At 36.1% G+C, this 14,129-nt stretch overlaps 2 protein-coding genes across 3 annotated transcripts in view; one reads left to right on the forward strand and one right to left on the reverse strand.

Moving 5' to 3' along the window:
* The window catches only part of LOC116018058, a 7,164-nt gene extending 3,534 nt beyond the window's left edge, over positions 1-3,630 (forward strand). Inside the window, exons 3-4 of the mRNA XM_031258598.1 lie at positions 187-982; positions 1,174-3,630. Of these exons, the coding sequence (XP_031114458.1) occupies positions 187-982; positions 1,174-3,320 (2,943 nt within the window). The 3' untranslated portion in view covers positions 3,321-3,630. The remainder of the gene's footprint in view (positions 1-186; positions 983-1,173) is intronic.
* A 2,148-nt stretch (positions 3,631-5,778) lies between these two features.
* On the reverse strand, positions 5,779-11,877 carry LOC116032987 (protein GDAP2 homolog). 2 transcript variants are annotated; one of them, XM_031275752.1, is made up of 15 exons: positions 11,743-11,877; positions 10,751-11,254; positions 10,138-10,215; positions 9,868-9,923; positions 9,337-9,456; positions 9,153-9,223; positions 8,911-9,004; positions 8,501-8,707; positions 7,556-7,807; positions 7,263-7,371; positions 7,047-7,114; positions 6,696-6,765; positions 6,528-6,602; positions 6,276-6,367; positions 5,779-6,059 (listed from the first exon to the last, which is right to left on the reverse strand). In XM_031275752.1, the coding sequence occupies exons 2-15, from the start codon at positions 11,063-11,065 to the stop codon at positions 5,984-5,986; spliced, it is 1,683 nt and encodes a 560-aa protein (XP_031131612.1). In that variant the 5' UTR covers positions 11,066-11,254; positions 11,743-11,877; the 3' UTR covers positions 5,779-5,983. The 2 variants fall into 2 exon arrangements, with proteins under 2 accessions (XP_031131612.1, XP_031131605.1); XM_031275745.1 differs by having other exon boundaries at positions 7,556-7,810.
* Positions 11,878-14,129: the final 2,252 nt, after the last annotated feature.

The raw sequence follows: 14,129 nt of genomic DNA on the forward strand, positions 1-14,129 counted from the left end.
TTTTTTTTTTTTTTTTTTTTTTTTTTTTTTTTTTTTTTTTTTTTAATATATAATAATAACTGTTATTATTGGATCTAGCTTTTGGTTGTCATGCTGGTATCTGTCTCGTTATTATCTAATGAGCTTTTCCTTTTTAGAAGTCTTTTTCCTTGTGTCTAAGTTAATTATTTGAGATTCTGCTCCCAGGTTTCAGAACTCCATCGACTTTACAGAATCCAAAGGGACATGATGGAAGATGCTAAAAGAAGGGAACTTAATAAACATTGGATGCCAATGGAGCCATCATCTTCATCTAGCATCCTAGGTTCACAAATGCCATCAGAATATGCTTGGAAATGGCAAAACACATGCTTTCCTTTCGTAAATTCCAGATATGCTAGGCCAGCTGCGTCTAGCACTGACATTGTTAACTCTCCCCTAAGCTGTACAAAGGGAAATGACATACAGTCTGGTCGAATTCCATTTCAAAACGGGTGTTCATCAAAACACTATGAAGTGTTGGATTCTAGACCATCAAAGGTGTGTAAAAAGTTGTTTGATCTTGAGCTCCCAGCATACAAGTACATTGATACTGAAGAGGGAGAACACTTGCATGATTCCAAAGAATCTTTTCATCCTGGAAACTCTAAGAATACTCAAGAGAGTAGTGTGAAGTTGTTTCTTGATGGCCATGGAGCAACTGATTGCCGAAAAGATGCTTTTACATCCAGTTTATGTCTAAGAAGTGGAAATAAGTTGGCTGATCTCAATGAACCTGCCCAGCTTGATGAAGCAACCACTCAATCACCTGTTAGTTTTTTTAGCCATGACACTAATCACACAGAGGCTAAAAACTCAAGTGTTATTGGTAAATCAAATCCATTATTGGCTTCATCAAGAGAAGGGATCCAGAACTGTCATTATGGTAACGGATTTTTAAGTAATCTATCTGCAGAGAGCCAGGGAAAACAGAGAGGATTGCTCCCATACACATATGAAGCAGGTAATACCTTTTATTGCGATGCCTTTCTCTGATCAAATGGGAAACATTATGAAATATGTACACAACAAAGCGGTCAAAATACATTTTCACCTTTTCACATTGAATAGTACTATGTTAAAACTATAGCTTCTTTTTCGGGCTCTTGGTATTAGTGTATTACAGTATGTATGGGGTATTTGTTCATTTTGCAGGTCACGTTAAGAAAAACCAAAGTCAAGCACTGGAGGGTCTTGAAAAAAATAAGTTACACATGCATTGCCATCCTGCTGAAGGTATACAAGGCAGAGCTCAGCAACATCCTGGAATTCATCCAACTCATGGTATTAGGGGTGACATGTGGAGGGGGAAGACAGGTTGTGGGTTACCAACCTTTGAGAAAAATCATGACAACTCCAATAACAGTTGTGTGGAACCACTTGCTACTTCCGTGTTTTCCACTTCATATACACTTGCTAATTCATCACAATTTGCCAATTCATGCTCACATTCTGTATCAGCTTGGGGAAAGTCAACGAGTAGTGTCACTCAGAAAGTGGTATCATTTCATAAAAGCCCTTGTCTGAACTCATCAACATCCTTGGAAATGCGGCTTTCTGAAAACACCCACACATCCATTGGGGACAACATCAATGGCAGTTCTAGGGATATGAATCCAGGTTTGAGCAGTGATGTTCTGCTCAGGAATGGGTTCGCCCATGGATCTTCTAGGTTGAGGGATCAATCTACTTGCTTACCTTCAAATTTTTTAAACAATATGAAGAGTAGTAGGGGTGATTATATGTCATCTGCACGCTCTACTAACCATTGGCATGATGAGAAGCTTCTTGTAAGCTCCAATTTTATGGATTCAAAGTCCACCAAAGGTTTGGATTTGAATGAGGCCATCGGTAAGGAAGATGAAGAGTTGGTTGACAATAAAGATAAGCTTGGAGACAGTGCGCCAATATTGTGTTGGCTTAAAGATAAGCCGGTTTGTAAAAACACGGGTAGAATACCAAACTCTGATTTTGGTTTCATTCAATCCTCTCCGAATCCACCTTTTTGCCAGAGTAACAATTCAAAGCATGCCAATGAGGCCTTCAGTCAGAGTATAACATTCAGTGAGAGAACTATGGAGGCCAAGGAAGTGGGAGAGACTCCATTTGCTAAAAAAATTCTAGGGGTTCCAATTCTTGAAATTCCTTTTCATTCCAAGCATGAGTCATCTTCGCGTATTTCTACTTCAGCAACCATTTGTTCCTCAGCTGAAGGAGAGCTCCTCCGAAATGAAAAGAAGTGCATGATTGATATCAATGTGGCTTGTGACCTTTCAATTGATGAGTCTGATGAAATGGCAGTCCCAGAACCACTTTTTGCAGGGAAAGGGTTGGATTCAGAACCTGCTGGTATGCGAAATCACTTTGATTTAAACTCGTGTATTACCGAGGAAGATGATGCATTAGGACCATCGGTCGCAAGCAATAATGTAAAGACAAGGGCCATATTGGACATAGATTTGGAAGCTCCTGTTGTTTTGGACTCCGAGGAAGATAATCCGCCCATACAAGAAAATAACCAACACGAGACATCTTTGCAATTGCCTGAGCACAAAACTAAGAAGGCCGACGATGAAGTAACCTGGATTGCAGCTGAAACAATAGTTGCCATGTCATCTGTTCAGTGCATTCCGACAGAAAATACACGTGAGAATCCATCTGAAGATCCTTTTGCAGAAACACTTTCGTGGTTCGTTGATGTAGTCTCTTCTTTTGCCAATGAACTCAAGCTGAATTCAGGCAAAGAAAGTAGAGGCAAGGGTGGTGTGCTTAATGAGCAGCATTTTTCCTACGAGGGAATAGATTATTTTGAGGCGATGACATTGCAACTAACAGAGACTAAGGAGGAAGAATACATGCCCAAGCCTTTTATTCCTGAAGCTCAAAACATGGAAGATGCAGGTGAACATTTGGCACCAACTCGAACCCGAAGGGGCCAGGCAAGGAGGGGAAGGCAACGGAGGGACTTTCAAAGGGACATCCTACCTAGTTTGACTTCCTTGTCGAGGCACGAAGTGTCTGAAGACTTCCAGACATTCGGAAGGCTGATGAGTCCTCAGGCTTGTGGATTCACCAGAAGAAATGGGACCAGAAGTCTGGGTGCTAGGGGAAGACGACGAATTATGGTTGTTGAAACTGAACCTGCTGTTGTTTCAAACCCCGTTACCACTTCCCTGTTGCAGCAACTTAATAAAGGAGGCCTGGAGGATAAAAGCCTAACGGGGTGGGGAAAGAGAACCAGACGCCCTCGAAGGCAAAGATGCCCTCCTGCAGCTAATCCTCCCATAGCCACGGTGACCTAAACCGTGGGAAGAGGCAGTTTATAATCAATCCATCATATTTTATAGAGAGGAAGAAAGACAGTCTAGGAAGTGTTGGTTTTATGAGTTTGTGAGAGTGAGGTTCTTAGCTATGGGGATCATTCTTGTATATGTCCTTTGTAGCCCTCCTCCAGTCCTCCCCATGGCTGTTATTATGTTTATTTTGGTTGGTTTTACTAACTTGTTTTATTCAGGAATAATGCTGTGTGTTGTCTTTTGGATTTATACATCATTGCTTCAAATCCAAATACTTCAGGCAGTCTGTCTCCTACAGACATTAGCTTCTCTACTACATTTTTCTTTGATTTTGATTTATGATGCCAAAGCCCTACTGAAACCACCTACTCACATGTTATGAACAATTCAATTTCATGCAACTAAACAAAAAGTAACACAATGAAATCCTATTGAAAATTGATACTTTGAGCAAGTAACCAACTATTATTCGATTTAAGGTGTCACATGTCACGGAAAATACTGTGACAAAATATCACTTAATTGTGAATGTTTGCATTAATATTTTAATTTAGCTCGTATTTGTGTTCTTATCCGTTTACAACTTTAAGTGAGTAAAAAACTATTACCGAATTTGACATAAATTTACTGGCAAAAAGACTTGGACTAAGATGTCACTTAATTATCAGCACCTACATTGAAGGTTTGAGCAAGTTTGTATCTTTCTCAAAAATTTTCATCATATTTTTCAAATTTAATTCAAATGTTACATTTATTTTCTAAATTTATATTTTAATATTTATGTGATTTTTTTTTTGGTAGTTGACTATTTAATGAAAATTTTTACTCCGTAATTTAATGGAGCTGAATAATACTATTGTCACATGAAAGAAAGTGTTCTTTTGTTTTTTTTTTGTTTGAGAAAGGATAAACAACTAACAAGAAGGATAAGAAGTTGATAGAGACGCGAAGATAGGCGCGTGAAGTGGAAACTGAAAATCTGAAATGACAGATTGAGTGGAGGATTTAAGGAAGTTAGAAAGCTGACGTGCTTCTGTTCCTTTTTCAGCTCTCAGATTCTTTTTGCTCTTTTCATTTTAATTGTTTTTTTTTTATAAAAAAAAAAATCTGCAAAATAATTGTCTCTTTCCAGTGTTTTTTTTTTTTTTTTGAAAACTCTCTTTCCAGTGTTAGATACCGCCTCTATCCTCAACCCCCTTTTATGCTTTGACCAGAACCTTGTCCCCACAATTCTATGACACGTCGACTCTCGCTCCATACAAATGGCTACAGATGATTAACTTTATTTTCTCTTCTTCATTTTTCAATAAAATTATTTAATTCATACACGTTGTTTGATTAGGTTCAGTGTTATAAAAATTACGCCTAAGCACAAGTCAGTCAATTAGGCTTCCTAGAGTCTTAGGTCACATAGTCGACCAATTAGCTATTGCTTTATTTTGTTCTAATGAGTTATTTCGTTCAAAATGATATCGTTTTGAGTAAAAATAATCCTAAATTGTTCAAACTCTATTTTTTTTTTTAAAGTTAATATTTCATATTTTAGTATTAGTTATTAAAGTATTAAATCCTCTATAATTATCAAGTCTTACAAAAAATAATAAAATTTAAACAATTAAAAAAATACACAGGAATCGTCTCGGGCTCTCGGCGCCCCCTAGACGTCCGAGGAACGCCTAAGATTTTTTTAACCATGACTAAGCTATAAATGAATAATTATATTTAAATTTGATGAAAATTTTAATTTCTCATTTCAATAGAAACAAGAGTGAAAGAAAACAGAGAAGATAGAGATAACTAGAGATATCGGTCTTATTATCAAGAATACAAGAAGATAGAATAATAAAGAAGCAAGAAGATAAACACAATAAAGAGATGGTAATCTAAGAAAATAGATGTTAGTAAAGAAATAGTAATCTAAGAAATAGATGTTAATTCGCGCACGCTGTTTAATTAGATAATATCACAAAAACTACATTCTATTTTTAAACCAATGAGTAAATATTAAAAGTTAATAGAAAAAGTGTCAAATAGGCTACTGAACTTATCGTTTTTGTGCAATTGGCCATTGAACTTAAAAAGTGTGCAATTCAACCATCAAACAAGCAAAATTTGTGCAATTGGACCATTTTTACAAAAATTTTATGGTAAAATCCAATTATATCACTAACATATATATGTTAAAAGTGACATTTTCTTCTACCATACTAGTTGAGAGTCAATATTGAAATGTTTTTAACTCAAATTGAATTAAATTTTTTTGTAAAAATGGCCCAATTGCACAAATTTTGCTTGTTTGATGGTTGAATTGCACACTTTTTAAGTTCAATGGCCCAATTGCACAAAAGCGACAAGTTCAGTGGTCTATTTGACACTTTTTCCAAAGTTAATTTAGAAAGAAAGAAAAAAAACGCACACTTTTTAGTAAGCATTTTAATAATTTTCAAAAAATGAAAGTGGGAAAAACTTAGAAAACAAGAGAATTTACTCTTATTGCTCCTCAAAGCTCAAACAATAGAATTACACAGGAGACCAAAACAACCTCTTGCACCTCCAATAGTGCAATGAGAATGGAAACCAAAAAGACCAAAAAAAATACAATCTTTGGCAACTTCTTCCGGCATCCTCAACCGATGAATACATTATGTTCTTTGAGGAAAAAACAAACACTACACTCTCTGATAAACGTATTTTGTTCTGGGATCCAAAATAAGGCCCTTCCCTCCATTCACTTCTATATCATGCCTGCAATTACAATGTCATGAAATAGTTTAGGATTTATCCATCAAAGGGAGGAAAGAGTACATACATGCGTAAGACAGATCTCCATCCAAAGGGCGGGGGTTCAGAAACTCAGTAGTGTTGCATAGTTTAAGGTGAAAATTATATTGGACCTAAGATTTTACTTGAGATGCAAAAACACACATTGTTGATTGATTATGGACGGGTATGAAAACTTACTGAAATACAAAATCTGGAATTGTAAGCTGTTCACGTGGAACATGTCGAAATAGCTGAAGAAGATGATCAACATATTCAACCTTTTTCCACACCTGATAATCAATAACGAGGCACTTAAAAGTTCAGGCAAACTGAAAATTTTGAGATACTAAGATAGAAAAGCAGGATTTTCTTTCATTTTGTATAGCTTTTTGTCAATTTATTTATTTATATTTTTCATAATTAATTCAGCTTGGCTAGAGCTTCTAGTACCTCTTTATCCACAAAGAGTTGCAATGCACCAATGGCAGCCTTTAGACCTATAGTTGGGTGAAGGACATATATTGCCTGCATAGGAAAAATGTAGATTCAGGTTTAACAGCAGAAAATTGCTAAAACCTACTCCTCTAGTATTTGAAAGGCAGAAAATGAGATTGTTACACGAAGGTTATGCCTATGTCTCCGGCCCAGTATTTCTTGTAATCTCTTCATCCATCCAAGATCCGGTTGCCTTTTTAATTCCATAAGTCCATATTAGATACAATGAAAAAAAAATGGAAACAAGAAACAAAAGGAATCCCAAACAACTTGTAATGGGAGAATTTTAGTTATTCAGGCAAAACTACTACTACATATGTAGAAGAGGGTTGGCCCAAAAGGAAGTTAACATGTATATTCATCAATGGTTTAAGGTTTGTACTGGTCACACAAGTGGAGAAGACCATGAAACTATACCAAAGAAGAAAAATTTTATTCATTACAGCTGATAGAAAGGGACAAGAGTGTACTCACTGTTGTAAAGATGCTGCAGAATGGAAATAAACAATAGTATAAGGCTTCAGTGTCAATGACTCAAACTCCTAAAATTGAAAAGTGAAAAGCAGTCATGAACAGTGAAATGCAGGTATAACCAAATCACTTGATGTTGATATAGATGATAGGACCTTGTGCATTGTGCAAGGTAGACAATCATTGGTGATCATAATAATCTAAGCACTAAGCCCATACCTTTACAACATGGAGAATAAATCTCTCTAGATCAAGACACTTTAGCAGAAAATGTGCCCCCACAATCACCATTACAGGGCGACCCTCATTATCAACCCCACCTCGATAACTGAAACACAAGGAAAGAGGAAGAGAAGTTGGGAAGCATATATGAAAATCATGCCAACTAAGTGGATCTTTAAGAATGTAAATAGTTTTTGGTTTCTTAACAACAGTTGTCTTACCCTCCTTGAAGGAAGAGAAAGAAAGGGGGTGTGGGGTTGTATCTAATAAAATAATTAATAGTTGCTTACACAATCTTCGTTTCAGCAATATCAGAAAGATTCAAAGAATTTGCTTTAGCAAGGTATCTAGAATGAAGAGAATATTCTTCAGCAGCTGACAAAACAGGGCCTCCAATATCACCGTATCCAAGCATTCTAAGGAAGTTCCAACGATTTTGCTCTTGAGCGGTTTTTTCCCACTGTTCTTCTTTCCGTTGATCTGGATCCTTCATGACGGACATAAAAGCAGGATCCAAATATGATACCAAATTGGATGAACTCCTGTTAATAGATTGTTTTGATAAGGTCATTGCCTCATTGGAGATTTAAATAAGGACACAGATTTGATTTAGTTGACAAGCAAAATACAGGGAGACTTTGAAGCCCTGTTTTGCTGGCACACTAACTAAAAAACTTTACAGCTCTACATGACAAATGATAAACTTTCACCAAGAAAAGCTTCATTTCCGAGATTATGTTCCACATATGTAGTAAAAGGAACTCTGATGCTACAATGGCTTTCAATTTTGACTGTAGTTGGCTTCTGAAATTTGTTTTACATATTTAATTTTGTTATACAATACTAAGACTATTAAGTACAACATTCGTAGAGTAAAACTACTCAACTACATTTCTAGGAGTATCCATGTACCACAAAATAGGGTTGATAAATTAAACTACCTTGGAACAAATTAATCATGGCTATCCAAGATAAAATAAATAAAATTTGCTCTTATTGCTAAAGGATCATACCACTGTTTATGATTCTAATCTTTCCACTGCTAAACATTTAGAAAAATGCAAAAATTATTAAAAAAATAATAATAATAATAATAATCCAGACCAGGGCATAATAAATGATCTCGTGTGCATGTAGAAAATAAATTTCTTATACAGGGTTGGTGTTGATGGTTGTTTTTTAGCAAATTATCTTCACATACAAACTTTTGATTATACAGGGTTATTCCGACTGACCTTGTCAATCCAACATCACTGGAAGGAAGATCAAGAGTGGTCTGTGGTTCTCTTGCACTAGATTTTTTTGTCTTGGGCAAAGGCTTTATTCTGATCTTACGTTCATCTATAACTGTCTCTCCATTTTCATCCCCAATATCTGTAGGTAGTTTTGCAATAGCTATTTCCTCTTCCTGTTTATCTCGAGGGAAGTAAAGAGGAAGCAATCTGCGAATATATGATGCAAGCTTTCTATTAATTTAATGCTTTGTTAGCAAACACACATGAAATTAATACATCTAATGTTTAATGCTATCTACTCATTAAATAATAAGTTTATATGTCTAAATTAAAGTATTGCATCCGGGTTTCGAAGTATGAATGAAAAAAACAAGCATTCCATAAATTTAATACTCTATAAGTAAACATACCTTTTATATATCTCAGTATCAGAAGATGACTTTGTGCAAAACACAACTGCCTTTATTCTATCCTTCTGTTTTTCAAGAAACCTCCGTAAAGTTCCTAATCCAATAAGTTAAAAATGAGGTCAGCATAAATATTCCTTTTCAGACAGGAGAAAAAGATGTCAACCAACAAAAACATTTCCTACACACATAACAAGCACACAAAAGTTGGCAAAGATATTTGTTTTGAAATAGTGGTATCTTACTTATTGCAACATGAGCAGCTGGCTCTCGTGGATAATTCTTGTTTTCCGTATAAATACAACCAGTAGCAATGCTGCAGCCAAATATCATGAAGTGGTAAGAGGAAATGCCAAACAAATAAAAACTCTAGATAGCATAACAAAAGATTGAGCCATGAGTATATGGGGCAGATGCCAATTAAGCAACCTCTGAAGTCCATTTTCGATTAGAAGCTCAAGGCAGGAGCGGTAGCAATGACTAAGAGCATTTTCTGCAGCAGTATGATATTTGACAGAATATTTGGGACCCACAGTGTGTATAACCCTCCTGCAACATACAAGAAATGACTTGATTACTAGATTAAAATAGAGATGCATTTCTTTTGTGATGTGTGAAAGCAGGGTGCACCCTTGCAAGCATGCATACAGATTTTAGGATTGTTGCATTATCAAATACTCTTGATAACATCAAAATGTCTTTTTCTGCAATGATGCACACCACACAACAGATTTAATCCCTTAGATTTCAATGATAAAGTCATTTGAATCAACAATAGAAGCATTCTTTGAAACCCCATGGTGGCTGAAATGTTGTGCTTCTTGACAATAGGTATTATCTACAAGACTACATCTTAAGAAAATAGAAACATTTAAAAATTCATTTTTTATGTATGTGTAATTATGGAGTAAACAAAAAGGGCTTTTGGCAGTTAAGAAACCAAAATAAACATATACCAACCTAGCAGGAAGGTCATATGCTTTAGTAACTTTTGCCATTCCTGTTCTGCAGCCACCCTATGAAGGAAATTAAAAATTAATTGTGTCAATATTGGAGATAACTATTTCTTATACTTATTGGTAACAGCTGGCAAAATATTGTAACAATATCATTATCTATTATCATCTATTAAGAATACCAAAGGCATTCACAACTATCTCAGTGCAGATTTAAATTCCCCTTTTTTTTATGTAGACAGATAAATAAGAAAGCATACATTTTACAGCTTACCAATGTCGCACATAATTCTGCAAGACTAGGTCCCGCTGCAGCATGCAAACCAGGGCTGCTGTGAGATTCATCCATGTTCTGTTAACCTCATAGCAAAATACAAACTTCAGATTAAATTAAATTCGTAGCCATGATGATCTCCAAAGTCCTAAGCTAGCAACATTACAGACTGCAAAATTTGCAGATTTTTTGGTAATGCCTGAGGTATCCCTACACTACTTTGGGTACAGGACTAGTCCACACTTGCACCAAGTGGCTGATGGTGGCCTAAGGAAATCTGACAAGTAGGAAACAAACACAGGAACTTAGCAGGCCCTTACACCACTGAGCCATCCCTTTGGGTTGCAAAATTCGCAGATTGAGTAAAAAAGAAGGATGACAAAAGTGGAAGTATTTTAAAATCAGTGGTCAAAAGACTTAAACTTCATTCTTCCTACACCACTAAACCTAAAATTTACTCTACTGCTTCACAATATAGAAATACAGATCAAGAAAATGATGTTCACATATGCATATATCAATTGTATACATTCCATCCCAGACTGGAAAAGTCACACTGAATGTAAATAATAAATTGTGAAAGGTCCATAGGTATTTAAAAGTTGGTTAATACCTCATTGGTTGAGTTAACTACAGCATCCACCTCAAGATTCCAAGGGTCCCCTTGCCACAAATATATCTTTGAGTTTAAATCAATATTCACAGGAAACTTGGAAACCATACCATTAGCATTATTTTCCAACTCGGAAGTAGATGCTAAAGGATCTGGATTAAATGAAATAGGAAGAGAAGCAGGATCTTCATTATCATACGAGTACCGATACTCAATATTACTCCAACAAGGAATTTGATCAAGTGTCACCACAGAATCTTCATTCTCAGTACATACCCCGCCTCTGTTAGTGGTTGCTGCACCGGGCCGATACATTTTTCACAATTCCTAATTCAATATCGACCTCTGAATCCCTGATCCTCTCTTCACCAAAAAAAGTTGATAATAACAATAATAACTCTTACAATTCTCTCTCTTTTGCTATAGTAAAACTCAAAGATGTATTGGAAACGAAACTCAAGTACTCCACTCAAATTTTTAGCCAATTAAACTTCCCCACATCCCCTGGAAAAAAAAAAAAAAAAAAAAGAAAGAAAGAAATTAATTAATTAATAACCGAAACGCTTCGTCGCTTCATGCCACGACTGCGCAATTCAACAACAGCGGGTGATCATAAGATTTTGGCAATAAAAAATCTAGCATTTTTCTTAAAAGTAGGATAAAAATACAAAATCTTTGTGCAGGAATAGTGACAAATCCCAGGAAATGTACGCGAATCAAGCTCAAATTTTCAATTTTATCAAGAAATTCGCAACCAAGGAATGAACACCAGATATCTATAACATGTATATCAATTTCACATTCTTAGAATTACAAAGGAAGAAACACATACATACACATGCCTAATAAAATGAATGATAAAAAGAGTGATTAGAAATATGCATAACGAATTTGGAATCACAGATTCTGTCAAAACTCTAAAAGGATAAACACACAATCGCTGCGCGTAGAAGAGATGTTATACGCATGCAAACACGAATACGTCTACGTACCTGAAGGTAGATGAGGCAGAGGAAGGGAGAAGAAAATTGAGCTGAGGAGAAGACGAAAGATGGAATTGGTTAGCTCTCCATGATCAAAACTTCTCTCTCGGAAATTAAATGGGAGCGCAGTGGGGAATACTATAATTTTTCGAAAATTCTGTGGACGTAGTATCAACTAGAACACCTTTGTAACGGTGCAATTTTATTAAATATTTCCTTTCATTTAACGTAACCACTATTTAAAATCTAACACCTTCATCTCAAGAGACTTATTTTATTTTATTTGGACATCGGAATAAAGAGTCACCTCACTTTCATAAGTTACTTTCACATTATCGCTTGTGAAACTCAATCTCAAGTCATTAACTCAATCTCAAGTCATTGTTTCCACTGTCCTTGTTTAGATTATCCGCACACTACACTAGCAATGAGTGAATTGTAAGCTAATATATTACGTATCATTTTCACACCCCTCAAAGTGAGGGGTACTCCTTGTGCGCAGTGAGCAAATGTCTAGTCTCTATATTCAATTGAGTTACCATGATTTACTTCCTCCCAGAAACTTTGTCGGACCGGGACGTGAGGGGCCCTTGGGGTGAGGGTGGGGGATTCAACCTTTTGGGGAAGAAGGATTGCAAATCTGAACAGTGTACTTAATACGGACTACGGAGTATAATATATTTGAAGAGCCAAAAAAGAAAACCTCAATTTAAGGCAAAAACAGTAGTTTGGAAATAGTGAGAACAAGTTTCAATATCAAACACCGGTCATCAAAATGATGGTTGTCAATTGAGCTTAAAGACAACAATATGGTTACGAGTCTTAGTAAGCTCTTAACACAGTTACACTTGTGTGCTGATTATCGTCATATACAGAGATGACTTGCCCCTGTGTATTAGTTTGTGTACTTCTTGGAGTTCAGCCTTCAAGCATGGTTTTAGCAGCATCAACTAATGCAGGCCGAATATCATCTGAAGCTCGGCCAAGAACAGTGTAGCCTTCCTTGTCCTCAGCATCAACACTTGCTCCATGTCTTATGAGAAGCAGAGCCACCTGTCAATCAAAGGTTCAAGAGACACCCATTATATTCGGTTTCCTTAGATTGCAATGGGTTCTATTTTTTTTTTATTTTTTTTTTGATACATTAGGTTTCTCAACTTAGGCTAGACTAATCCTAAGCCTCCAAAATCCATGATGGAGGAGGTAAATCGCGAGTCGGTAAAGGGGGCCTATTTTATTTTAACTACNAAAAAAAAAAAAAAAAAAAAAGAAAGAAAGAAATTAATTAATTAATAACCGAAACGCTTCGTCGCTTCATGCCACGACTGCGCAATTCAACAACAGCGGGTGATCATAAGATTTTGGCAATAAAAAATCTAGCATTTTTCTTAAAAGTAGGATAAAAATACAAAATCTTTGTGCAGGAATAGTGACAAATCCCAGGAAATGTACGCGAATCAAGCTCAAATTTTCAATTTTATCAAGAAATTCGCAACCAAGGAATGAACACCAGATATCTATAACATGTATATCAATTTCACATTCTTAGAATTACAAAGGAAGAAACACATACATACACATGCCTAATAAAATGAATGATAAAAAGAGTGATTAGAAATATGCATAACGAATTTGGAATCACAGATTCTGTCAAAACTCTAAAAGGATAAACACACAATCGCTGCGCGTAGAAGAGATGTTATACGCATGCAAACACGAATACGTCTACGTACCTGAAGGTAGATGAGGCAGAGGAAGGGAGAAGAAAATTGAGCTGAGGAGAAGACGAAAGATGGAATTGGTTAGCTCTCCATGATCAAAACTTCTCTCTCGGAAATTAAATGGGAGCGCAGTGGGGAATACTATAATTTTTCGAAAATTCTGTGGACGTAGTATCAACTAGAACACCTTTGTAACGGTGCAATTTTATTAAATATTTCCTTTCATTTAACGTAACCACTATTTAAAATCTAACACCTTCATCTCAAGAGACTTATTTTATTTTATTTGGACATCGGAATAAAGAGTCACCTCACTTTCATAAGTTACTTTCACATTATCGCTTGTGAAACTCAATCTCAAGTCATTAACTCAATCTCAAGTCATTGTTTCCACTGTCCTTGTTTAGATTATCCGCACACTACACTAGCAATGAGTGAATTGTAAGCTAATATATTACGTATCATTTTCACACCCCTCAAAGTGAGGGGTACTCCTTGTGCGCAGTGAGCAAATGTCTAGTCTCTATATTCAATTGAGTTACCATGATTTACTTCCTCCCAGAAACTTTGTCGGACCGGGACGTGAGGGGCCCTTGGGGTGAGGGTGGGGGATTCAACCTTTTGGGGAAGAAGGATTGCAAATCTGAACAGTGTACTTAATACGGACTACGGAGT

The sequence above is a fragment of the Ipomoea triloba genome, chromosome 1 (genome assembly GCF_003576645.1).
Source record: "Ipomoea triloba cultivar NCNSP0323 chromosome 1, ASM357664v1".
NCBI classification, from domain to species: domain Eukaryota; kingdom Viridiplantae; phylum Streptophyta; class Magnoliopsida; order Solanales; family Convolvulaceae; genus Ipomoea; species Ipomoea triloba.

Excerpts from the sequence above, each read along its gene's own strand:
- LOC116032987 (XM_031275745.1), bottom strand. The coding sequence starts at position 11,065 with ATGTATCGGCCCGGTGCAGCAACCACTAACAGAGGCGGGGTATGTACT. Across the intron at positions 9,924-10,137 it reads CAGAATTATGTGCGACATTG|GGTGGCTGCAGAACAGGAAT; the intron begins GTAAGCTGTAAA and ends TTTCCTTCATAG. Across the intron at positions 9,457-9,867 it reads GCATATGACCTTCCTGCTAG|GAGGGTTATACACACTGTGG; the intron begins GTTGGTATATGT and ends TGTATGTTGCAG.